The sequence below is a fragment of the Perca flavescens genome, chromosome 4, assembly GCF_004354835.1.
Source record: "Perca flavescens isolate YP-PL-M2 chromosome 4, PFLA_1.0, whole genome shotgun sequence".
Taxonomy (NCBI): Eukaryota; Metazoa; Chordata; class Actinopteri; order Perciformes; family Percidae; genus Perca; species Perca flavescens.
Window position 1 is genome coordinate 38,187,896 of NC_041334.1, and position 28,000 is coordinate 38,215,895.

General features: G+C 40.9%; 1 protein-coding gene across 2 annotated transcripts; it reads left to right on the forward strand.

Moving 5' to 3' along the window:
* The first annotated feature begins 205 nt into the window (after nucleotides 1-205).
* cldn19 (claudin 19) lies at nucleotides 206-22,450 on the forward strand. 2 transcript variants are annotated; one of them, XM_028575782.1, is made up of 5 exons: nucleotides 206-1,052; nucleotides 12,825-12,989; nucleotides 13,349-13,433; nucleotides 15,352-15,498; nucleotides 21,456-22,450. In XM_028575782.1, the coding sequence occupies exons 1-5, from the start codon at nucleotides 830-832 to the stop codon at nucleotides 21,502-21,504; spliced, it is 669 nt and encodes a 222-aa protein (XP_028431583.1). In that variant the 5' UTR covers nucleotides 206-829; the 3' UTR covers nucleotides 21,505-22,450. The 2 variants fall into 2 exon arrangements, with proteins under 2 accessions (XP_028431583.1, XP_028431584.1); XM_028575783.1 differs by lacking the exon at nucleotides 21,456-22,450 and having other exon boundaries at nucleotides 15,352-15,508.
* The last annotated feature ends 5,550 nt before the right edge of the window (nucleotides 22,451-28,000 follow it).

Below are 28,000 nucleotides of genomic sequence, written 5' to 3' on the forward strand. Positions count from 1 at the left end.
TGGGCTGTTTTCCCTCCTGAGTTACATCTTTCTCTTTCCCTCTCTGTTTGCTTGTTTGCCCCACCAGCCTGTCCCTCTCCCCTCCCAGTAGGCGTGCCTACAACACAGAGACTTGCCCTTTACCCCATCCCTCTGTGGTCAGCCTGCTAAGGACTTTTTGTGTTCTCTTTTTCCTTTGACTTTTTTTTCCCTGCTACCCCTCGTTGAGCCACTTGAGCCTGGAGCAGATGGAGAGATCGTAGTGGGGGGAAAGTAAGTAAGCACAGAGAGAGAGAGAGAGAGAGAGAGAGAGAGAGAGAGAGAGAGAGAGAGAGAGAGAATTGGAAGAAGCCATGCAGAGAGTGAGGCAGCCCAGCGACGATGCTTGATGAACTGAACCACTGACCACCAGAAAGGCTATCTTTACACTTCGACAGAGCCCCAGAGAGATCCAGGAATCAGATAGGACAGACCTGAGGGGAGACATCAACTCATCGTTTCCAACTGACGGGCTAAAACCCAGAGCAGGACGAGGAGAGCTCAAGAAAAAAAAAGAAAAAAGAAAGAGTTAGAGACAAGGAGAAAGAGGCGAGTTCTAGACAAGGAGAAAGAGGCGAGTTCTACCGATGAGAGTTGAAGCACAGAGGCAGAAGGAGATGCTCAGAGGGACCAGATAGAGAAGAGAAAAGTGAAACAAAAGGTAACAGGATTGCTACAGGTGTGTCCACACGGACCGCTCAAAGGAAAGGGCGACAACACCAGAGTCCCCCAGCACAAAACGCTGCCGCAAGTGAAACAGGGAGTGAAAGAGCGAGAGCAGACACAAGTAGAGGGACAGAGCTAGATCAGGATGGCCAACTCAGGTCTCCAGTTGTTGGGTTATTTCCTGGCGTTGGGCGGCTGGATCGGCATCATCTCCACCACTGCTTTGCCCCAGTGGAAGCAGTCGTCGTACGCCGGCGATGCCATCATCACGGCCGTGGGTCTGTACGAGGGGCTGTGGATGAGCTGCGCCTCGCAGAGTACGGGACAGGTGCAGTGCAAGATCTTCGACTCCATGCTCTCGCTGGACAGTGAGTACGATGTTTGAATTTGACTCTGCAAAACCTGACTAACTTGTAGTGCCTCTGATCTCCCCCCTTCCAAACCGTTTCAGAATCAGATTTATTGGCCAAGTATTCTTACATACACAAGGAATTTGACTTTGGTAGGTGTTAACTCTCTATACATTCAACAAATAGACATGTAGTAATACTGTAGCCTACAATAGAGACACAAAATATACATATAGGCACATATCAACATAATATACAAAAATACAAATAAGACATAATATCAAGACAAGTACACATGAAGTGGGATGTAAAGTGCAAAAGTAATTGTGCAATGTGGCCGGGTTAGTTCAGTGGGTAAAGCAGGCGCACATATAGTAAGAGGCTTATGCCTCGATGCAGAGGTCCAGTGTTCGAGTCGACCTGTGACGTTTTCCTGCATGTCTTCCCCCTTTCTCACCTATCTGTCCTTTCGATTAAAGGCGGAAAAAGCCCAAAAAATAATCTAAAAGAAAAATAGTAATAGTGCAAAGTAGTGTGCAAGATGCATATTGGAATGAGTAGTATGTAATGTGTAGAGACATGGGTGAGTGGCCAAAGTGGGGATGACCCCCACTTATTCAGTAGAGTGATGGCAGTGGGAAGGAAGATACTTGTCATATTTGAAACATGATATAACTAGCAAAATATGCAAACAATCTTAGTGGGTTGATGGCGCACTGCGTAGCTGATTAAGTGATATTTACTGGGTTATTCGTCAGATGATGGAAAAGCACTGTTCAAATTCTAGTAAGGCAATAATCTGCTCCTAAAGCATCACCAAGAAAGGCTTCTCTAATTCTTTTAATCTCTATTTATACTTCACACTGTATTCTCAGATTGTTCTTTTTCTTGGCTGCTCTCATTTAATTTTCTTTAATGAGTGTTTTTTTTAAAGTTCTGTGCTACTTTTCATCAGCAAGCATGACAAAAGAAAGATTAAAAAAAACAAAAAAAAAACTTTCGCCTTCAGTTTGTCTTCCCAACTTTCCCCCGGGGAAATATCCATGGTGTTATATGACGAATCACAACAGTTACTGTAGCTGGCTGATTCATTTGGCCACACGTATTTATCAGCAGCAAAAGCATTAGGAAGACAGACAAAGTCCCCGAGCCCCCGCTGCCTGGGACACATTAAAATCAGAAGCTGTAAATCTCACGGAAAATGCATCTGTTCAAATCTTTAATGAAGGGCAATAAAAACTCCAAAACATCATGAAACGTAATGTGTGAGGAGTGGGTGGGGGTCAGGAATGTGGGGTTCAGATATAAATTAGCTCAGAATATGAGCCTCCTGTCATCTCCGATCTGTAAGTAGGACCTAGTGACTCATAATTAATGGCACACAGATTATGGGAATCCATCCATCTACTTAAATCATCCTATTAGGGATTCTAATGAAAGACTACAGGGGCTCAGTCAGAACTAAGTAAGTAATTAAGTAAGTGTAAGTAACTATGTAAGCAAGTAAGTTAGTAAATAAGTAAGTATGTAGTTAATGAATTAAGTAAGTATGTAAGTAAGTAATTATTAAAGTAAGTAATAATAATAATCTATATTTATGTCAGACTCACAAGCAGTCCATAGCACTAGTAACTAGTAATTAAGTAAGTAAGTAAGTAATTAAGTAAGTGTATGTAAGTAACTAAGTAACTATGTAAGCAAGTAAGTTAGTAAATAAGTTAGTAAATAAGTAAGTATGTATGTAAGTAATTAATAAAGTAAATAATAATAATAATAATAATATATCTTTATTTCAGACTCACAAGATGTCCATAGCACTAGTAACTAAGTAATTAAGCAAGTAAGTAAGTAAGTAAGCAAAAAGTTAGTAACTAACTAAGTAAATAAGTAATTCATTAAGTAAACAAGTGCCTAAGTAAGTGCCTAAGTAAGTGCCTAAGTAAGTAAGTAAGTAAGTAAGTAAGTAAGTGAGTGAGTAAGTAAGCAAGCAAGCAAGTAAGTAAGTAAGTAAGTAAGTAAGTAAGTAAGTAAGTAACTAAGTTAGATAGCAAGATTAAAATCACAGCAGCAGCAGATGATAAGAGTAAAGACAAATGAAAGTTATTAGTTATTCGGACACACCAACCAATGAGGTTTTCAGAAACAACACTTTGAGTTTATCCGTGTTTCTTTACGGTTTGAGGCCGACGTGCTTACAATTCCTGCTATGGCACACTTGCCTTAAAGCAACAAATGAGGCACATTTTGGCGTCTTGGTGAGTCATTATATCAAAACACTTTGTGTGGCGTTCTGTGTGACGGCCCGGGTGCCCGAGCTGATCTCCCATCTCCTTTGGTTCATTGCAGCAATAAGAACAGCGTATTGTCCTTGCGGATGAATAGGGGCTGTTAGGAGAAGAAAAGGCCAGTGTTGAGCCAAACACCAGAGATATTCCCAGAATGCTCTCTGTCTTCCCCACACGCGCACATTGTCCATTAACACACGCAGTGAGTACAGATTCAGACTCAAGACAAACACTAAGGGCTGCAACTAACAATTGATATTTCCAATGGGTCCATAAAATCTCAGAAAATATTGAAAAATGTCCATCCCAGTTTCTCAAAGTCCAAGGTGATGTCTTTAAATGTCTTGTTTTCTCAGTCCAAAAGATGTAAAGTTTAATATAATATGAAAGAGTATATACTTCCATTAATCGATTATAGTAGTATTATAGTCAGCGAATATTCGGGTTAAATATAAGAACCTCTGAATGAACACAGTACGGACAAGTCGTGACCAAGCATTCTTGGTCAATCACAGGTTTACTCAGGTGTTTCCCCCAGACAGATTATCAAATGGAGCAGATCAGCATCCAATCATGTGTCCAGGGATCAGAGAAGGCACAGCGGGTCTGAAACTTGTTTAAACACCCCTCTGCCGTCGTATTTGATCCAAAAGTAATACTGATTTTAATTCTGAAGCAGCTCCCTGGCTTCATCCACAGCAGGAGCAGCATGTGATGGAGGGAAAAATTGTTCACCAGACTGTGCGGTGCTCTGCTGATGTGGCCGAGCAGCTGTAGTGGAAACTGTTGGATCTGCTGTAAGGCAGTGTTGTAGTCAAGAGACTACCTAAACCGAGAGACCTACTCATTACCAAGAGAGTGTATTGCAACCGAGACAAGACCAAGACTTTGAGGAGTTGAGACCGAGACAAGACCAAGACTTTGAGGGGTTGAGACCGAGACAAGACCGAACATCTGAAACATACAGTATATACACATCTAGCTAATCTGTATAGCTAGTATTGTCTAAATCCCTTTGGGTGAGGGCAGAAGGGATTTCAGAAGAGTTTTAGTAAAGAGAAAGATTGATAACTTTAGCTAGTTAGCTTTGCTAGCGTCACGTACCTTTCTTTATGCTTCCTTACTTACATTTTAGGTGGTCCCAGCTGTGTCGCTTAGCGTTACACTGCAGAATTTCACAATGCTGTGTGTTTTCTTTTAGATAATGAGGGGGTCTGGGCGTCCTGCCCAAGGAAAGTTTGAGCATCAAACACTTAATTTCCTGCATTCTGGTGATTTTTCAGGGAACCAATTTCTGCCTTTTCTGCCTCAATTTGTTGTGCAAATGTCTTTATGTAAAGGAAATTATTTTTATTATTAATTATTCTTGTTATGTGCAAGGTTATATTATAGGTTAGGTTATATTATAGTAAACTGAAATTAAAATGAAAATAATTGTAAACTGAAAATAACTAAAAACTATATTGCCAGGTTAAAACAAACAACTAATAAAAGTAAAACAAATCTAAATGAACGTGAATCATCTCAGTTTTTGTTTGTTAGTGATATATGAATATTTTACTGCTGAGAATAAGCATTACATGACATTAGAAGGCGCCGCGCCGTAATTACTTCACATTGGACACATTGGAAAGATTTAACATCATGGCTAACCATGTTTTCTTCATGTATATGTAGCTAGATACTTGGCGTTTTTCCATTTCCTGGTACCTGCTTAAAAAAATAGTCCCTGGTCACTTTATTTAAGTATCACCTCCGTCGAGGTTCCAAGCGAGCTGAGGCGACACCAAAAGGTAACGTGAAAACCTGCAGACTACTGATTGGTCGGAGAGAATCGTCACTAATCATTGCGTCATCATTGCTAGTGACAGACGGTTGGGGGGGTGTCCTGAACAAACCCGTTTTGCTGCCTCCAGCTTCTTTAGAAACTAAATGTGTCTTCTGGCAAACAGCCACATGCCGAGAATCAAAAACAACACACATTTGACGTTCTGTGTGTGTGTATCAAGTTAGGTCGCGGCAGTGGGTAAGTGCCATTAGAGACATAATACCTCGCCCTAACAAAAACTAACTAAAGCCAAAACTAAATATATAAAAACTAAATCTTTCTGAAAGGGAAGTTTGGGGTCCCCTGCTGGAGCTGCTACCCCCGCGACCCGATACCGGATAAGCGGACGAAGATGGATGGATAAAACTTTCTGAAGATCTGAAACTAAACTAGCAAACTCTGAAAAAACTATCTAAACTAAACATAAAAATTAAATCCAAAAGTCAAAACTGTTATTAAATAAAAATTCATTGAAAATTAAAACCTATAATAACCTTGATCTGTTGCAGGTTTACTGAGTATTTTGCTCAAAAAGGAGATGACAATCAGGATGATACACAGGATTATTAGTGTGGTGCTGAAAGGACAGCTCTTCAGAACCAGAGACATCTACACTAAGCGTGATATTAAAGACACAATGACTGACCTGCCCGAGCCAATCCGTCATATTAGATGATAACGTGTGGCCGGGTTGGATAAGTGGTAGAGCAGGCGCACATGTGAGAGGTTTATGCCTCGACGCAAAGGTCCAGGGTTCGAGTCCTACCTGTGATGATTTCCTGCATGTCTCCCCCCTCTCTCTCCCCTTTCTCACATAGCTGTCCTGTCAAATAAAGGCGGAAAAGCCCCAAAAATAATCAAAAAAAATAAATATTAGTAACCATATTGGAATGAGTAGTATGTAATGTGTAGAGAAGTGGGTGAGTGGCCAAAGTGGGGATGACCCCCACTTATTCATTAGAGGTATGGCAGTGGGAAGGTTGTTTCTTGGCTGTTATTGTTGTCCTGTTCTGTAATGTCATGTCAAAGTGTAATTCTGCTTACTAAATGCAGCTTCAGATGCATTAGATGAGGACACTGCACTTAGTAAAACTTTCCCTGCAATTTTTGTTCAATCGATTCAAATATTTAATCGCGATGAATCACATGATTGTCCCAGAGTTTCTGCAGGTTTCACCAAGTCAAATTTAAGACTTTTTAAGAGCTTTTTAAGACCGTTTTGAATGACATTTAAGACCTTTATTACAAAATCAACTAAGCGCTAAATTCAGTCTTTTCATTATCGTTAAACTTGCACTTCCCCTTAACCAAAGAATGAAATCCTGCTACGGTCCAATCCGAAAGAGACTCGCGCCAACAACACAAATGCTGATTGGCTGCAATATAAGTAGCATGTTGGTCTCATTTGTAGTCGTATTACAGGGAATTTGGACTAGCAAAAAAGGCCGTCCACACCAAGAACGATAACCATAACGATAACTATAAATCTATAGTTTTAAAAATCGTTCTAACTCAAGTGGATGGTGGAGTCCACACCACAACTATAACGACGACGACGACGGTGGAGAACAATATCGTTGGGGTCACTTTCAGAGTGATTTGATGAACGATAGAAACACTGACAGCCAATCACAATCATCTGAGTTTTAATACATGACACGGCAAAGAGAGACGCTGCGGAGAGACTTATTTCACACAGGTGGTTAGTGGCGTGAGTTTTCCCCTCGGCAGAGCTACGATCTTAAATCTGTGTATTTTAAAGGAACACGCCAACTAATTGGGATTTTAGCTTATTCACCGTATCCTCCAGAGTTAGATAATGCCATACATACCCTTCTCATCTCCCTGCGTGTCGTAATTGTGTGTGTGGGATTGAGTCAAAATAAATTACAGTTTGTGTTGTCATGGTAAGAAAGATTATGTCACTCAGTGCAACAGGGTGGCTCATTGATGCGTTTTAATAGCTTCTGGGCAACAATGGAGCTCTATGGCACAGAGGAAGCCCATATATCACACCTAATTCTTGTTAGTTGATACATACATTGCTGGTTTTGGTCTATTCTTGGCATCTGTTGACAATAACAAATGTATAGACTATCACCTGTCTTATACGTTTACAATAGGAAGGTATTCTTGATGGGTTGGTGCTCAGATTCAATCATGAATGTGAATAAATCACAATATTGATCCACAATGGCAAACATATTGTGTGACGTTCAGGTTACTTTAATTGCTCCTGTAGGTAGATTTAGTTTTGCAGCAAGAATATGACATCCATTATGACACACAACTTTGAAAACTAAATACTACTACTGAAAACCGATACAAGTACTCAAAATCTGATACAAATACTCAAGGTTCCACCAATCAGGACATACATGAGAGAGATAAATATAAATGAGTGAAATAAAAATCATAAATAAATAAATATTCTCTCAAATAAGCAAGTGAATGTCTTCCAGCCCAGAAGAGCGAGCGTAATGTGTCTGAGCACACATAGTGAACAATCACAGCCCCTATTCCACTCTTGCTGTAACTTTTGTTTTTGTCCGTCTCATTCCTTGGTTTAAAGAGATTAGGCTTGGCTGGTTAGAGTAATCACGCGGTGATACCACCCTGTTTATTATAGTAAGTAGCCTCAACTGATGTTTGCCAAATAAAGTGTGCTGATACAATCAAGTAGGACAATCCAAATGTGGATTGAAAAAGGGCTGGAATAGTTGAGTGGGCAAACAGATATTAGCCTGGTCCTACCAGACTCTGGTACATTAGCCTGGTTCTACCAGACTTTGGTACATTAGCCTGGTTCTACCAGACTCTGGTACATTAGCCTGGTCCTACCAGACTCTGGTACATTAGCCTGGTCCTACCCGACTCTGGTACACTAGCCTGGTCCTACCAGACTCTGGTACACTAGCCTGGTCCTACCAGACTCTGGTACATTAGCCTGGTCCTACCAGACTCTGGTAAACTAGCCAGGTCCTACCAGACTCTGGTACATTAGCCTGGTCCTACCAGACTACATTAGCCTGGTCCTACCAGACTCTGGTACATTAGCCTGGTCCTACCAGACTTTGGTACACTAGCCTGGTCCTACCAGACTCTGGTACACTAGCCTGGTCCTACCAGACTCTGGTACATTAGCCTGGTCCTACCAGACTTTGGTACACTAGCCTGGTCCTACCAGACTCTGGTACACTAGCCTGGTCCTACCAGACTCTGGTACATTAGCCTGGTTCTACCAGACTCTGGTACACTAGCCTGGTCCTACCAGACTCTGGTACATTAGCCTGGTTCTACCAGACTTTGGTACACTAGCCTGGTCCTGCCAGACTTTGGTAAACTAGCCTGGTCCTGCCAGGCTTTGGTACACTAGCCTGGTCCTGCCAGGCTTTGGTACACTAGCCTGGTCCTGCCAGGCTTTGGTACACTAGCCTGGTCCTACCAGATTTCATTTGGAAGTTCATTTGAAAGTTAACACTTGTCAATGGAGAGTCTGGGTACTCTGTTGGAGTTTAAAACTATTGGATCTGCCCAGAGCCACTCTGGATCTGCCACAACCAATTGCTAACGTCTTGTCGTGATGTCAGCTTAACATCGCTAGCGTTAGCCTTAGCCGACTCCTTCACCACTAACGGAGCCAGCTGGAAAATCAAACTGTTTCCGAACCCCGTGGGGAGGAGGGCCACGACATCATAGCCCCCAACACAACTCAGCAAAGATTGGTCTTGCTCGGGCTTTAACTTCTGGATATTCGGCAGCGTTGTCACAACAGACCGAATGGCTTCGCTCGCATCTTTCTCCACCACCATTACGGAACTCACCGAAGGTTACAGAACCTCAACATCATCGATCTCAGCCACTCCCTCTCTTCGCTGATTGGACCGCCAAATATTTGGCCGGAGAAAACCCAAGAATATACCGCGAACCCAGACGGAGTAATGAAGGGAAATAAAAATTAAGCGGAAGTACGTAGGAGGGCGGAGCCAGGCTAAACAGATATTACCTACGACAATAGATAATAAAATGGATAAAAACGCCATCTATCTTTCTGATTGGTCTGAGCGGCATCTGTTTTTATGTATATTTTATGTGAGTTAGCCAACTAACAAGGCGTCTGCTGGATGGCTGGCTGGTTCTGTGGTGCTTTCATGCTGCTTTAGTCTATATCCACAACATCCAGGATTGGTGGACTGTTGTGTGGTTGTGTGGAGTAGCCAGGCCTTCCTCCACAGCGCTTTGTAGGAGGGTTTGGCAATGCAAGACTAGGCCACACTACACACGGATCTCCTTAGTCTACCTTGATTGACACCAAAAATAAAGGACTGTATAAGTGTCTCCCATCCGTTGTTGGGTGATGTGTGATGCTTTTGAAATGTCCGTAAATGCTGATGTAAGCAATGTACCCTTATCTCTTACATTACAGCCAGCCTTAGCTAACATGGCTGTTGTAAGCCTGGCCAGCCATGGCCTTTCTATCCTTTTTATTTCTAAGCGTACGACACATTCACAAGTGACCTCACAATGGGACCTTACAGTGCCTACACACACATCAGCAAGCACACATATTAACTGGATGCTCGTGGCTGGCACTGCCAACCTTGGCACTGGAGAGAGAGGGCCTAGTGGGTGAGCGAGCCCTCCCTCCTTTCTTTCTTTCTTTCTTTCTTTCTTTCTTTCTTGTAGCCTTTCCTTTACCCCAAAGGCCCTCAGACTCCCTTTTGGTTTGCCACCAACTTAAACTGGTCAGATCATTGGCCCACACTCCCTCAGAAAAATAAAGAGAAATGCTCAGACTGGATGAAAGAAAAGGAACTAAAACCCCTCTCTGTTGAAGACTATTCAGAGACTCCATCAAAAGAAGCTCCCGAGCCATAAATCAGACTTCAAAGATTGTCCCCCCATCATAAGTCCCTTTAGATCGGCTTCTGAAATGCTACTTCATTGCTGCACCATGAATGATGGTGTGTGTATTTCTGTCACAAATGACAAATGATGACTTCAGGTTCAGGCTGTTGCTCCACAGCTCTTTTTGAAGGGATTTTCTTTTCATATATCTATAGAGTCACATTCTTTTATATTCTAGCTTAGCACGGAATTTTATTCTTTGCATTGGAAACAGTAATTTGACATAACGACCTCAACTACAGGTCCGATTGTTTCGAAGCTTTGAAGACCATGCTGTGTGACTGAAACCCAGTGAAAAAAGCTATTTTCAGACTAGTCAATACTATTTTATTCTACTCTTCTAAATGTAACTGGACTGCATTTAAAATATAAATACAGCGCTTTTCTAGTCTTAAAGGTCCAATGTGTGGGAATTTCTCCCATCTAGCATTGAGATCATATATCACAACTCTACACCACGCAGTTCAAAGTAGGTATTAAAGCTACGGTAGCCTTCACGCTTCAAAAAGCCGGTCTCTTGCTCTTTTCAATCTCCTTTTTCTATTTCTGGGCGAAGAAGAAGAAGACTCCATTTCCTGAAATTTTGAATACATGTGGTCCTCCATGTTTCCTTCTTCAAACTTGCCACCGGGGCCGGGAAGCTACGATACCCGTTAGCAGCATTAGCAGCAGCTGGGAGTTTATCATTCGACAGAGAAAACGTGAAAGGTGGAGCAGTATGTCCTGTATGTCCCTTACACACACACACACACACACACACACACACACACACACACACACACACACACACACACACACACACACACACATAAAGGTGGAGCAGTATGTCCTGTATGTCCCTTACACACACACACACACACACACACAAACACACACACATAAAAGTGGAGCAGTATGTCTTGTATGTCCCTTACCAGCTAATGTATTTCAAGATGGAGCATATATATGGAGTGTCTACCCCAGTTCATGCAGACGCAAATGTTAAATTCAAAGCCAAAAGGAATACTTGGAATTGATGGTGGAGGTAAATATTCATGAAAAAGGACAAGTTGGTGAACGGGGAACACAGATTTAGAGAATGAACGACTAAACACGTTACACACTGGACCTTTAATGACTACTCAAAGCGCTTTACACAGTACAAGCACCACTTTAAGAACATTAAACGCAGTTGAAAGCCCTGTATTAAGTGTACCTTTTTTCTACTTAAGTCTGTTTAGGGATTTTAGAGACTTTGGTTTAATTTGATTGTTGCCTTTCTCCTGTGATGTATAAACATTGGCTTACACTTCCAAGTCATTGTTATTTGACGCTTACACCTGTGACCTTGTCTGGTAAACATGTATGAAAGGCTCTGTTACGTTTACTTTAAATACCGTATTTGTCAGCTTTGTCGGTTATCAGAATCAGGATATTGAACTTTGCATGTTTTCTACCGCTGCTGGGATTTCAACAATCCCCTCGGTGTTTGTAAAAGAGACACGCTCCATCAGTATTTTGACATTATCATCAAGCGCTTAACATCACTTCAAACACGTTTGTGTTTGAGGCAGCAATGCCTGATCGCCGTCGCGACAGCCCCGTGAAAACAATCTTGCTTTGTGACAAAGCCACACTAATCCCACTGTGTGCAACATGTAAAGCAGGCCCTCCTACAGCTGCTGTGTGTGAGAGAGAGTTGAGGGTTTCATCTGTGTCTATTCCACCTACAGTCATTACGTGTGCGCAGATATTGTGCATTTGTTCATATGTATGTGTGCGCGTGTGTGTGTAAATACGTGTAACTATGTTCCTCCCACTAAGTTATGTGTGCTGAGGCCTGTGTGGGCGGCACATTAGATTTTTGTGAAGGCAAAAACCACACTGGAATTATCTGGAGAAGATTTGCAGGATCATTTAGGGTTCCAGACATAGAAATAAAATGGATAGAAAGGCCATTCTCATTCAAATCAACGTAGCAGAATGGTCAGAGAGGCGGCCACTTGCATGTGTACCATTGCCATGGTGGCAACGTATAAACTTGCGGAAAGTCGCGGCGTTGAGGTTTTACAGTAATGGACAAACAAACAGTTGAGTAGTAGCACTACGAGTGCTAGACTATCTGTCCGATCTGAGTTTTTGACTTAAACAACCTTTGAACGTACACAAATTCCACCAAAACAAGTTCCTTCCCGAGGCTATTTTGCAGAGGCACCGGGTATGCTGAAGATGCTTAGCGCCGCCGCCCAAGATGATTGTGATTGGTTTAAAGAAATGCCAATTTCAGAGCACGTTTTTCTCCCATCCTGGAATGCTGTGTGGACTAGCCAGACCTTCCTTCGCAGTGCTGTGGAGGAGAATCTCGCAATGGGGAACTGTTTTTTTGTACTAAACAAATGACCCCGGCAAACAGTTCAATGGCCTTTCTATCCATTTTATTTCTATGGTCCCAGATCTTGGCCAAGAAAGTCACCTCTGGAAATGAAAATATGGAATCAACAGCGGTGGACTCCCTAATGAGCTTTCTGTCAGAAATGCATGCGGTCTCCCATCAATCCTGCATGGCGTGTGTTGCTTCATTCCCTTATAACCATCACTTTAATGTCCAAAAATGTGCGTTTTATTCCAAGTGACAGATTAAAAGACTCTATTTGTTTCTCATCTCCTCACCACTTTCTTCTCTCCCCTCTTTCTCCTTCCCTTTCTTCCATATCTTCTATTGTATCACCATTCACCATTCTGTGCTCCGCTCTGCAATCCCTGCCATCTCCTTTCCTTTCCTTTATCTAGTCCACATCCAGACATGTCGGGCCCTTATGGTAGTGTCAGTACTGCTGGGCTTTATCGGCATCATCGTCAGCGTGGTGGGCATGAAGTGCACTAAGGTGGGAGATAACAACCCAGTCAGCAAAACCCGCATCGCTGTCACCGGAGGAGCTCTGTTCCTGCTCGCAGGTGGGATTTCTGCTGTGTTCTGTAAACGCTTTGGTCAGTTTGCAACCAATAATATGCTGCACTATCTCCAGCGCATTTAACAAGAGTGTTTTTGGTATTTTTCTAGCTTTATATCTCACACCGGGGATCTTCTCTCTGTAATTAGAGTCCCTGTTGTAAACGGGAAGTGGTCATTTTCGAAACATTAGTTGCTGACCTCAGACATAAACCGCAAGCCCAGGGGAGAAAATTAGAAAAGATTTTCCAATTAATTAGTGTGTTTTATTGTTGTTGTTGTAGCTACACTGAATGCTTGCAGGGCTTACAGAAACTGATCCAGAGAACTAATGCTCTCATGTTAATCTTTTCTCTCTCCACAGGTCTATGTACACTGGTGTCTGTGTCCTGGTATGCCACTCAGGTGTCCTATCAGTTCTTCAACCCAAATACACCACCCAACGCCAGGTGTGTAAAATAATCAGTGGTGGAAGAAGTATTCAGAGCCTTTACTTAAGTACAAGTACTAATACCAAATTGTACACAATGCTCTGTTACAAGTAAAGCATTGAAAATGTTACTTAAGTAAAAGTATGTAATGTAAGTATCATCAGGAAAATGTACTATTAAGTAATAGTATTAAAAGTAAAAATACCTGATGCAGAAGAATCATGTGCACTTTACAGTTGTGCAAATAAGTTTACATACCCATGCTAAAGTTGATTAAAAAGAAGAATAAAAAATCATCTTTTGGAAATTGATGTTAATGCCTTAATCAAAAAAATGAGGAAAAATCCAACCTTTAAGGACACCAATTTTCTTTGTGAATGAATAATGTATCGTTAATAAATAAATAAAATACAGGGGGCATAATTATACACACCCCTATATTCCCATAGAGGCAGGCAGATTTTTATTATTAAAGGCCAGTTATTTCATGGATCAAGGATACTATGCATCTTGATAAAGATTGGCCTTTGGAATTAAAATAGCCCCACATCATCACATGCCCTTCACCATACCTGGAGATTGGCATGGGATACTTTCAGTTAGCCTAATAGCTGGTTTGATTTGCATTGAGAGATGATTTTATGGAAAGTACCCCATGCCAATCTCTAGGTATGGTGAAGGGTATGTGATGATGTGGGGCTATTGTAATTTTAACATTTTAGAAACTGGAAACGATCCAACCAGTTGTGTGTTTAATGGTCTAATCATTTCAGCTGGACTTGTAGGTCATTATATTGTTGGCTAGTATCATTTATAATAAAATATCAGATTTTATAAACTACATTTGTTTTGTGTGCAAAAATCATAATTTGTAAAGTAACTAGTAACTAAAGCTATCAAATGAATTTAGTGGAGTAAAAAGTACAATAATTCTCTCTGAAATGTAGCAGAGTAGAAGTAGAAAGTGGCATGAAAAGAAAAGACTCAAATAAAGTACAAGTACGGGAGATTTTATATATATATGTTACTTTCTCTCTAGTAGTCCTGGATCAGAATGTCGATCAAGTGCTCTCAGATATAAGGAATAAAGGGAATTAATAATGTGGGGTTGTCAGCATGTATGTGCCATTTAAATTCTTACTGTCATTATTTATATTGGCTGCTTAAAAGGCATTTTACAGTCTACTTTGTATGGGACTGTTTTGAAGCATCAGGCAAATGTTGCTAGTTTCTTTACATAATCCAAAAGTCTTGGGCGGCGCTAAGCTCCGGACGCACAAAATAGTCTTGGAAAGGAACTGGTTTTTGTGGAACATTTGCACCTCGTAAAAGAAAACGGCACATAGAATATTAGATGAAGCTAACTGATCACACAATACAGTAACGTGAGCTATTTAAATGAGCTGATACATGGTTAAACCTCATTGGCTCTTACCAGTGTATCTCCATGTGTATTTCGTCCACAGCAATCTCCACCAATCTGTCCCAAAACGTCCCAGTTAGAGAGGAAATGACATAAACGTATTCTTTGTAAATCTTTACACTCATTCACCAAAAGAACCAAGCAGGATTATTACACGATCCAAATGTTCTCTAAAAGCTGCCACTTTTGGCGTGTAGCTTGCTAGCTTTTAGATCGCTTTTTCCCGTTGCAAAGGGATTTGAATTTGCTCTCTCTTTAGAGATTGGCCTGCTAAAAATGAGGAGATACAAAGTGATAAGGAAATACAAAGGCGTGTGTCAAGATCTCGAGACATGGGTCATGAAGGTCATTTTCCGACTCGGAAAAGTGGGGTTTTGCGTAAAACTACTAATTTAGACACAATCTTCTTTAGATTAATATTTCTTCTATACTGTGTGAGTGAGGCAGTGAGTCAGTCACAGCCATACTGTATACCTGTCCTCTGTCCAACCTTTTCCTCTCTCTCTTGCACAGGTATGAGTTTGGCTCGGCCCTGTTTGTGGGCTGGGCGGCGGCCAGTCTGACGGTTCTGGGCGGGTCCTTGCTGTGCTGCTCCTGCTCTAAAGAAGACGTGCGAGGGCAGCAATATTACCGCCAATCACAGCCTTCCACAGCCAGGGAGTACGTGTAAACCCCCCCCCCCTTCCAGCAGCCACCCAAACAGAGCATTGGACATCCACCCCCCTTTTTCCTCAAATTATACCCAAAACAAAAACAGAGACTATCATGTGGCATATACACACACACACACACACACACACACACACACACACACACACACACACACACACACACACACACACACACACACAGCTACTCAAACAGTATTACACACAAGCACATCCACCTGTAGGATGTATTTTATTGGCTAAAAATACTACAAACTTTAATAAATTCATCCAGTTTACTGATATAGATATTGATCAAAAAGTTAGCTAATGTGAATGGACACCTCTCAAATCTATTGGAAATTAGAAGCTGCTTGAAATCTGACCCTCAAAAATTACAACTACTCACTGAGTCATCCATTAATAGAAATATAAAAAGAAAAAGGGAAACAAATGACAACATGGAGAGACAAAATGTATGTGTACGTGTATCACAGCAGATACGCAGAGAGAACGGACATGGAGCTAGACATAACGGTAGAGCAAAACTTGCTGAACATTTTTTGGCATGCCCTATGCTTCCTGATTGGAGCTGCGCCTGTGTTTTGCCTCCATATTGTTTTGTGTATTCACACTCCACTGGTGCAGTTATGTTGTGTCAGGACAGAGCCCCCAAATTCACTGTACAAAAGCTTGGAAAGGTTACCGTGCTGTTGTGGGAGAAACAGAGGTTTGCTTGTACAATATGATCCAGAAAAAAACAGGCCAGTTCGGCCGGATCACAGAGGACACGGATGTCTCCTGCTCAAACTGTAAGCAGAGCAGCAGGTTAACAGCGAGCATGTCCATGTTAACAAGGACTTTTTCAGCTCCGTTTTCTCATCGTTAAGCAAACTATGTGTTTACACAGAGACGCAGTCACGCAGGTGTTTGTACCTATTCAACAACGCAATAAGAAGTCCACTCATGTGGACAAAAATCAGAAGTGCCGGCACTGGTTAGCAGTACCTAACTTGGAGCCAAAAGAAGCACATTCTGGTGGACCTCATGGGAACTTATTTAGGAAAAAAATATGTACAGCAGTGAACGGGATGGGAAGAGACTAATTATTTTTTTTAACCTGTTTGAATTGAGTCATGAATTAAACATATATTGTTTGTCAGTTTAAAAGACTGTCTCCCACAAGGTACGTCCGCTTGCTCGATTCTCGGCTTCCTCGCTAACTAGCTAGCTTAGCTATGTTCCACAACGCATGTAACGTTATCTTACCTGATGCGTTTTATCCAACAAAGTTTTATCAGCCAAGAAGAGAAAAACCAGCAAGATCTGTTGCTCGTAGTAACTTTATATAACGGTGCGAAACACAGACATCATAGCTTCAGCTCGACGTCACCTTTACGACTTTAAAGTGTGTAGTTCTTCTAAAAACGCATTTTCAAAGTCTTCTTTAACTAACTGAGACTTTCTTCACTTGCAAAATTATTATAGTGTAATTCATGGCTCAATTCAAACAGGATAAAAAAATGATTAGTCTCTCTCCCCATTCCCTACCATACATACTTCTTCTGAAAAAAGGTCCCATGGTGGTCCACCGCAAGGGGAGGGACTTCGCCTATCTATGAACTGCCTAATTGTGCTTGATGAGCCCATTCCACAACAAATTATGTTTGTCACGGAGACCAGGCCCATAGCCAGCAGTTCAGAAATATAGAGGTCTAAGTCCCCCCTCCCTGAATCAAAATAACACAGGAATCCGCATACAAAATATCCACCATCCAAGTGTAGTTTTTAATTGACTGTAAAGTCCCCCTGGGTCCAAAAATTCCAGAAGAAATGCATGCTCTCAGTCGACGGCCTGATGAAGACAGCTTACGTGTGATTAAACGAACCAAAATGACAATAAAGAAGCAGGTGTGTCCATTGTCCTGTGTAATTAAGGCCTCAGACAGCCATTTTGTAACAGCTGTTGAACGTCTACACTTTAAATGAAGCTAGTTCTTATATACAGCAGTCCTGTTTAACACAACAGTCGCTTGATGAGGGCTGCGCATGAAGACACAATCTGAACTGCAGGAGTGGAGGTGAATTGTTAGTAAAAAGGTGTCTGCTGAGTATGAATGCTGTTAATGATCATATCACCATTCTACTCTCCACTAAGGCTACATCTACACTACTATGTTTTGTTTTAAAAATGTAATATCTTTTGCTATGTTTACGCCTTGCATCCACACTTCTCCGGCGTTTCTGAGCCCCAAAAACTGAGACATTTGGAAACACTGCTGCCCCCCGTTTTGGTTTGAAAACTCCGGGGTTGCTTTGGAGTCTGGACGGACACAAACGAAAACATTTGGAAACAACGCTGCGTCAGTCAGTCTTATCGGTAACAGTTCCACCTCGTCGTCGGCCCGAGCTAATATATCCCTGCTCTTACCTTTCTCCATTGTTGTTCCAAAGTATTTTCTGTATTTTAAACGTATATATCCAGGATTTTCAACCGCAGAGTAACGTCAGACAATCAGCTTCCTGTTTACACCGACACGCACATGCCCAGTGTGTGTGAATGGTCATGTGATGTGAGATGTCAGACGTGTTAATATACCGTGCGTTCATGGACATCGGAAAAACGTTTTTCCAAGTGAAAACGTCACCATTCACGTAACTTCCTGTGGGAATCAGAGGTGTGAAACTCGGGCTGGATTTTGATAACCATCATGCAAAAGTTGTTATGCCAAACGCCAATATAACAGAAGAAGAAGAACACGCCATGTGAACGCTATCAGTCGGAAAAACTACGTAACCAGCGCTGCCTGTTATTCCGAGGTGGCATGAACGCAGCAATGGACGGAGATTAGTTCTGCAACTGGAGCTACAACTCCTGTGTGGACAGAGATTGTTTCTGTCTCAAAAAGCTTCTTTAAAATGAAAACGTAATGGTGTAGATGTAGCCTAAGCGAAAGTGGAGGCTCTCATCGAAACCCATCACCATCCTCCATTTCCTAATCATCATTTCAGATTCATACACTCCATCTCATAATCTCTTGTATAACCAATGTCTAAGATCTTAACTAATGCATGTACTTCTCACACAGGTGTAATCTCATTGGGGATCATAAGCTATGAGACACTAGCATTGTTACTTTACAATGGACTTTTAGCTAGCATGAAGCTTTAAACAATTGTAAATAATATAAACAATGTCTATTTAACTTTGATGCAGTAGAACTATGGGTGTTTAGCAAACCACTAAACTACTCCACTAGGATGAATTACAATAGATATCCGTAGCTATTGAAAATGTGCCCTACGTTAGAGCCTGGAAAAGCCAACAGTCGGCCAAATTGGCTCTTGAGTTCCCTCTTGATGCTCCCACATCAATTTACCTTCATTTGTGTTTCTGAAAGCGCTGGTCCATCACTGTTCCAGATAATAAAGCCATTAACCTTTCTCAGAATTGCTACCAGTCCCCCCAGTCCCCCTATTTCCCAATCATATGGCCTCTCTTCTTGGTAGACACTTGTTTGTGGAGTGCACTGTTATTGTCAAGTTGGGGGGGTTGTTGGTCTATAGGGAATTCCTTGTGCCCTTTAAATAAAAGGGGGATGTCAGGTGTCACTGGTCTGTCATTAGCAGCTGTGCTTTGAATAGGAATTGCTCAACAACAAGTCTGATAAAGAACTACCTGTAAAGCTATGTCCAAAGAAAAGAAAATATACATTGGAGGTAATTATTTGACATTTTTGGAAGTAAGCTTATTTGCTTTTTTTTTGCCTGAAATTCGATGAGAAGATCGATGCCACTCTCATGATCTTCACATCTAACTCTTAGCAAGAACAACAAGTTTATTTCCCAAAATATCAAACTATTCCTTAAAAATAAAGCTGATGAACAAGCAGCTAACTTAAGCAGACTACAGACAGATAAACATGACTTAATGTTCATCACTTAGTCCATAATTCTTAATATTTATTTGAAATATGTAATCTCTTTAAACGTTATATTGCTGGCGAGCCGACATGTAGCATCAGCTGCCATGCTCCTTCTTACTGACTATGTTTACATACACGTATTATTCCGGTTTCTGCCCCTATTCCAACTAAGCTGTGTACATGGCTAATGAAAGAGAACATTCCACTAATATTCCCGTTTACATGCAGCCGTGAAAAATAAATGACGCGCCATTGTTCTGATCTCTCAATAACCTCAAAAATTCCCTTTGGTCCTCCAGCCCACTAGTCTGACGTCTCTTTGTTTCGAAAAAATAAACCCTGTTCTCCGACATCCCATTGTTCTGACCATATAGGGTTATGGTTACGGTTAGGGTTCTGGTTAGGGTTAGGGACAATTATTTATAATATTTCTTTAGGATTTTAGCCTTGTTTAACATATCAGGAACCCTGAAGTTTCCTGTTTGAAACAGCCAAGGTGAGGTGTCACTGATCAAGTTACTTTCACATTGGTTATTGCAGGGATATGGCCCATTCCTATTCATTATCATTGCAGGCTCATGGAAATATATATATCCAACCCAAAACTAACTTTACCCTATTGGACTTTGAACTTAGCCTACATTTTTATTTCAGTTTTTCAAAGTTATAAATGTATTAGTAAGCTTGAGAAAAGTAATTTTTCTTGTTATTTTTTATTCAGATTTTAGATTAGGGGAGGTGATTCACAAAAGCCTATATTGTCGGAACAATGGGATGTCGGAGCAGAGGGTCGGAATAGTGGGCTGTAGGACCAAAGGGAATTTTTCGGGTTATTGAGAGGTCGGAACAATGGAGCGTCGGAAAAATGACACGGCACTGTTCGACCGTGCGAACACAGCCTCCCTCTTTTGTTCCTTCAACCACCTTCTTGAAAACATCGGTGTTGAGATGTTTGTGCCTTTCATAATATTTGAAAGTAGCTGTTGATGCTCCTTCCGACCAGAAATGTGGACTTATTTTTGGGGAATGCATCTCTACGGCAGCCCTGCTGCCTGGTTGGTTTGTGTACAACAACCACAGCAACGCACAGAGCTGACCATTAGCCGTAAACAGGCAAGAGGCCGTAAACTGTCACAAATTGCGGTGAAACCTCAGATTGAGACGCATATTCCTAATGTGCTGTATAGAATGCTTCTAAAAACTAAATAATACCGGCATATTCCACGTCTTAATCAGAAAAGGAAGTATGCTGTTTACATGACCCGTATCAAATTTGGAATATTGTCATATTCTGAATAATAATAGTGATATATTAAAGTGCATGTAAACATACTCACTGACTTTCTCTCCTTTTTGCTCACATCTTTAAAATCAAGCTTTCTTTCTAACACATCACAGCTGTTGTGAGAATCTGAGAGGTCTTGATGTGTCTTTTTTTATTTCCCCTCCTGTCTTCTAATCCTGTTCTTCTCTGACTGTCTTCTTCTCTCCTCTAATTCAGGGCAGAGTTGTTGAGTGAAACTAGTTTCCCTGACTGATCAGCTCCCGCCTTTTTATCGAGGACTGTCCGACCTGTCCAACCACTGTCTTTCCCCTTTTTGGCCCCCAGTTATCTCTTAGACCCTAGAGTTGGACCTCTTGTAGTAGAATATCTGTTTTCTTCAGTACACCTGCACCTTATCAGTTTGAATTGGAACTAAGATGCATTGTCTTCTCCCATTTTTTCCCCTATACCTTCTGAGCCTTTTCTGTAAATATGGACTCTTAAAGGATACGTGATCAGACCTTCTATTTAAGAAATGAGGCGTCCTCCTCCATTTCAGCCCGTCAACCCTCTGCTCCACCTCCCACACCCTCCTCTGTCCCATTACTGGCCGAAAGTTAACAATGAGTTGAAAACCCTTTGTGGTTTTGTTGCGCTGATTTATGATTTCCCTTATATCCTATGACCTCTGGGTGTTTTTGTAAATGTGTCTTTTGGGTTTATTTTGTGCGCTGTGACTGAACTTTGACTGTGTCTTTTTTTTTCCCTTTTGAATTGCAGACCAAATGTTAAAAGTACCCCACCAGAGAAAAGGGAGCAGTACTTGTAGATTGGGAGAGTCTTCTGGCCTTACCATGGTTTAGATTCAGTCAACAGACAAAACTCTCTCACTGAGGAACTCAAAACAAACAGACAGCATTAAAGAAAGAATTTATGAACAGCAACCTTTCAAGCATATTGCAGCAACATAAATTAGAGTCTCTGTTGAAGTAAAATGAATGGTTTACGAAGGTTTTATGAAGAAGTTGCTTCAGAGGGATTGAGAAAGATGACATCCATGTCTTGTCTGTTTTGTTGACTTTGGGAGAGACATTCAGGGTATGTTTTCTATAACATGTTAAAATGCCCGTGTGTATATACCACCTACTTTATTCTTTTTTTTCCTTTTTTTTTATTTTTTTACTACATATATAATGTTTTACTACAGTGCCTTATAACACGTGTTTGTGCACATGCATGTTTTTGACTTCATGGATTCTTTATTGTGTCCCATCCCATCTGAGGCTTGTGTGTCCGTACGTGTAGTTCCTCTGCCAGCAGTTATGTGTGCCTTATTTTCTATTGTTGGATTTCTGAAAATGAATGTGAAGCTACTCTACAGTACCACTTGTAAAAACAACAAAGACATACATACGATAGATCTTCAGCATTGTGCCTTCTGCCACTGTCCTTAATAAGCTGTGTGCCTGTTTCCAAGTAGCCTGGATTGAGGATATACCCAGTACATTCACCATTTTGTTTCAAGTGCCAATATGATTTTGTGTGAATGACAGAGTCATTGTGTTATTGACTTTAAAGGACGTACTGTGCTGTGTGTTGTCTCCTGTAGCCTACTAAGGAACGCCAGTTTTGCTGAGTGTTCAAATGCCCCTCTGATGTCTGCATTTATTTACCATGCCATTCCTTTCTCTAATATTTACCTCCTCAATGTTGTGTACCATCTCATTTACAGTATACCCCTGTCTGTTTCTTTTAGAATAAAGTAAACAGAGACATAAAAATGGATTTGGTTATGAGTCAGTGCTTCATTAGTTGTTTCCTAACTTTTCACCCTTGCCTGATGTTCTCGCCCACTTCCACCCCCCCCCCACACTCGTTCCTCTGTTTCAGCTCAAATACTTCTTTTGCACCCTGTTGTTCAATAATTGCAGACGTGGAATTCCACTTCTGCTCCACTGGTCTGTGGCACATTCTCAAAGGTGGACTCACAAAGTTAAAAAGGCTTGAATGTTCTTCTTGTGTTGGGTTTCAGCTATAAGACCTTTGTTAAATCACAAGCTTGGAATTAAAGGGTCATTGGTTTCAACCTGGACCCTGTTTTTCATGTGCATTGGTGTCTAAGTGACTAATGTGAACAACAAGCTTTGAAAGTGGTCCAGTGCTGAGCAAAAACGCTGGAACCGACACCTATCAACCTGCAATGTAATCCTATAGGGCAAATGTGCATTGTCAATTTCTGTCCGCTAAAATTGTTGTTTTTTTGCCACTGACAGGCTCAGATTATTGTTCTAAGTGTCTGACAACCTTATGGAAAGGATCCCTACAGAAATAGACTTTTTTTGTGAGAGTAAAGTCATTTTTTTATTAACATGAAGCAGCTCCTAAATCCCCCATCGCCAAACTCCACCAGACTCCATGTAAATAATCAGTACTTTTAGCGTGTATAGAGCCAGCATATCTCCACATGTCAATGGGCTAATTAAGGGTTTATTTCAACCAAACCAGAGTGGTGATTGTTGGAACATTGGAAAGACGAACCAAGACGGCTTTTGATAATTTTATTTTGTTTCTGTCAACTTTGAATGAATTGTGTTTTACGAAGATAAAAGTACTGTTTATTTAAATGGAGTCTGGTGGGTAGCTCAGTATGTAAACTAAAGCATTAGGTACAACTGAATCAATACAGTTGTACCTAATTAAGTTTATTTGAATAGAAAAGTTTAGTTGTTTGGAATTGTTACACAACTACCTCAACTTGTCTTCTCAAATTCAGTCAACTTAACATTTGAAGACAGCATGGACACTTACTTCTTTAAATATAAAACAAATATTATATTTCTTTTACAGTGTATGTAAATTAGGTGCCAAACACTGAACACCCATGCAGGTTTCTGGCTCGTAAGAAACAAGAGAGTGAGTTTGCTACTTATATGTATGAACAGGTGTTTACATTAGAGTCCTGGCCAGGATGGAGAGAAAAGAATGATGACTGCCACCAAACTTTATGGACATGTGGGTATTGTAATAATAAAAAAAAAAGAGTGAAAGAAAAGAAAGAAAATCACACAAGCATAAAATAACATTGGAAGATCTTGAACATGTGGATGATTTGAAAGACTTTATATTGATGGGCTTCTTGATGCAACCTACTTTTAGTGCAAATATACATTCAGTTTCCAAGCTGCTGTCTTTTTTACTGAAGAGACAGACTGCCCATGAGTTTGTATACAGAGTTAAAATAAGGCAGTTTGAGAAAAAAAAAGACACCAGTGGTGGGAACAGAGTATGGACGTGAAATCTCACATACACCTGACATGTACGGATGCTCCTACACTACCTCTGACTATACACTCTGTTCAACAACACGGACATGTACCGTTGACACCATTTAAGACTGTCATCCAAAAAAAAACAAATTTTCCGCAGCAGCATTTGCTCCAAATGTATGCACCCTATAGAAAAGCATTTCACAACAACTATGATTTATACCACATTCATAAAACTCACGTACCTCAAGCTGTGTGAGAAATATTTTTGTCACGAGATAACACTTTACTCATATGAGATATTCAGCTACTCACACACTTTATTCATGAAATGAATACGTTGGAGCACGGAGCAGAGGTTACATAATGCACCCGATGAACCGAAGCTTGCAGCCAAAACCAAATTGTTATACGTGTAGTAAACACAGGAATGTGTTTTCCTACTTGTAGCACTTGAAATGACGCATGATGTGTTACACAGGCTGTTGATTGGGACTTGCACATTGTGGTAATTTAGGAATGTGAGACTGGAAACTATCTCCTTCATTGGTAAACTGTAAACATCATTACAATGTAGTAAGATGTTTTCATAGTGAAACTCATTCATACCGAGGAGGGAACTGACAGCAGACATCAGCAATTTATGGAACAACTTTAAATGTGGTTTAACGTATTTTGAAGTATACTGTGGTGACATGGCAGTTTTGTTTTGGGCTGGCTGACGAGTCTCGGTTGCGTCCTGATGCCATCACTGAGTATGTTTACATGCGCGCTAATACTCCACTATTATTCAGAATGTGACAATATTCTGAATTTGATACGGGTCATGTAAATATCATATTCCCTTTGGATATTCCAATTAAGGCCTTTTTCCGAATATAGCATTTTCCGATTAAGACGTGTGTGATATGCCGCTATTATTCTGGTTTTAGAGGCATTCTTTGGACACGTATACAGCGCATTCGGAATATGCGTCTCAATTAGGCTTTTTACTGCAATTTACGCCCAGTTTACGGCCTCTTGCCTGTTTACGGCTTATGGTCAGCTCTGTGTGTTGCTGTGGTTGTTGTACACAAACCAACCAGGTAACAGTTTGCAGGGCTGCCGAAGAGATGCATGCCCCAAAAATAAGCCCACATCTCCGGTCTAAAGGGGAAACACAGCTACTTTTAAAGATTATAAAATACTTGGATATCAACAGGTTTTTGGATGTGCACAAACATCGCAACGGTGACCTTTTCAAGAAGGTAGTTGAAGGAATGAAAGAGGGAGGCTGTGTTCGCACGGTCAAACAAATCTGCCCCTGGTTGCACGGCTACATGTAAATGGGAATATTAGTGGAATATTCACTTTCATTAGCGATGTAAACAGCTTTGTCGAAATTTTTGGTAGAAAAAAAAGACTATAAAGAGGAAAAGTACAGCGCTGTCAGCGATAGATTTACTAAACAACAGCCTTTTAACTGAAAAAAACATTTAAATGCTGATGAGAAAAGTAGACAAAAACTGTAAAAAAAGACAAAACCTTGGAAAAAAGGATGATAGAAAGGAAGTAAGGCAAGAATAGGTCAAAATAGTATCAAAAACTTCAAAAACAGTGACATAACTTCGAAAAAGCGAGAAATTTGTAAACAGTAGAAGGACAGTAGAAGGAAGGAAGGCAAGAACAGGTCCAAAGAAGGCGACACAGATGTCACATTTTTGGTAGGAAAAAAGAAGTCTCTATAAAGAGGAACAATGTTCTGGACAACAGCCTTGTAACTATTAAAATATTTTGTTAAATAGCTCCCATACCCCCTGCAGTCCTCCAAAGTACCCCTAGGGGGACACGTACCCCCATTTGAGAACCACTGGTTTAAAGGACAGTCTGTATCTGCTGTTGTAAGTGTCCACTCCGTACCAAAGCAGCCAGCTGCACCACACACACCTGAGAGACCAAATACACAGATATGAGTCAGAAGTTCAACGTAACAACTGTGGTTGCATGAAGTGTAAATAACTTAATTGTGTGGAAATGTGTTTGAACCAGAGAATGATATGAATCTGAAGTTGTCACCCACTGTGCAGAACCACAAACCAAACAAACTGCTTCTGGCTGGATTTGATTAAGGCTGTTTTTTTTTGTTTTTTGTGATGAGCTGCAGTACCATCACATCCTCATTCCTAAACGACAGAATAAGGCAACTTCCAAAGACTCCCTAAACGACATATTGTACTGCCGCACGGTGGCCGTTTTAAACATGTGACCCACGGCACTTTTAATCATGCGACTGTTGTCTTTAACGTAACGTTTTGAACACGTAGTTAACGTTGTGAAACAGAACTAGTTACAGTTTTTGCCAATTGCTTACACACTGAAATCAAAAGTATTACACAATTATCAAAACCATACACCCAAGGAGCCAAACATTGGCCCAGATGTGCACCACTATAAGCAAAACCATTCACACAGTGATTTGCAAAACACTAAATACACTTGTATACATTAGACACAGACGTATATCATGATGTCACTTACTTGCAATTTCAAAGCACTGACTGTCAAATGACCTCACCTATGAGCCAACCTGAGAACACAGCCATCAGGTGCGGAAACACATGATTGGATATCGAAAAGAGCAAGAGAGCGGCTTTTTAAAGCGTGAAGGCTACCGTAGCTGTAATGCCTACTTTGAACTGCGTGGTGAGAGAGAGTTGATTGTGATATATGATCTCAACGCTAGAAGGGAGAAACTCCTACACACTGGACCTTTAAGCAATCAAAAAAAAAAATCCTTAGTTAGGATTTGGAAATCATCAGATGAGTCACATAAAAGTATTAAAATGCGGACATTACTGCGCTAGAGTCTGTAAAAAATCCCTTTAAATAAAGCAGCAGTGCATCAGGAGCAGCAATTATTAGACACCTCTGCACTGCAGTGATATTTAAGGGGTGGGGGGAGATTAACGGGATTGCAGTGGATGTGTTGTTGTACCAGATGGTGTTTGAAATAGAGCTGCAAAGATGAATCGATGAATCAGTAGTTGTCAACTATTAAATTAATCGCCAACTATTTTGATAATCGATTAATCGGTTCAAGTCAAATTCTCTGATGTCAGGTTGTTAAATGTGAATGTTATAGTTTCTACTCTCTTCTGTGACAATAAAGTGAACATCTTTGAGTTGTGGAAATTTTGAGGACATCATCTTGGGCTTTTTGGGAAACTGATCGACATTACACACTGACACGCTGAAGCTAAGAGCTCAGCCACCGGTGTATAACTGCACTCAGATAGACTACACAGTAGTGCAGCCTAGTGGTTATTCTACTCTTCTTTTCATACAAGGATTAGCAGTGATTGCAGATGAGAAGTTGTGTGTGTGTGTGTGTGTGTGTGTGAATGCAGACATGTTCCCATTGTGTGATTTGTGAAAAAAGCATGGGGGGGAGGGGATGTTTTTTGATCATGCACAATAAAAGAAAACATTCATTAAACATTCATATAATTAAATCCCCCCTTTCAACACCACCATGGATATAGTGCCACTCGGGCCAGCCATGCCAAAACACTTATTTATGAACTTCAATACTGAATGGAAACTAACCTCAAAATGAAATAGCACAACGTGGTGTCAACATAACACACAATGCTTTCAAGCCGGAGAGTGGAGTTCACTTCGTGGCACCCAGGAAACTTAACTAGTCGTTTTTTGTGCCTAAACTTAACTGTCATTAACCGCATGCTGCTCACTTTTTCTGGCTAAACTCAACTACCATGGTCCCTGAAGGGAACTTTATCTGGCGGTGCCTGTAGCCGACTCACAGTTAGCTTTTGGCGGCTAAACAACTGCTGCTGGTAGCCGGCGTGCTCTGTAGCGGTTAAATACAGCGAGCAACTGCTGCTCTGATTTTATTATTATTGTATTATTTTATCGTTTTATGGCTCTATAGACTTAGCCTGGCTCCGCCCTCCTACGTACTTCCGCTCAATTTTCATTTTCCTTCAGTACTCCGTCTGGGTTTCGCGGTATATTCTTGGGTTTTCTCCGACCAAATATTTGGCGGTCCAATCAGTGAAC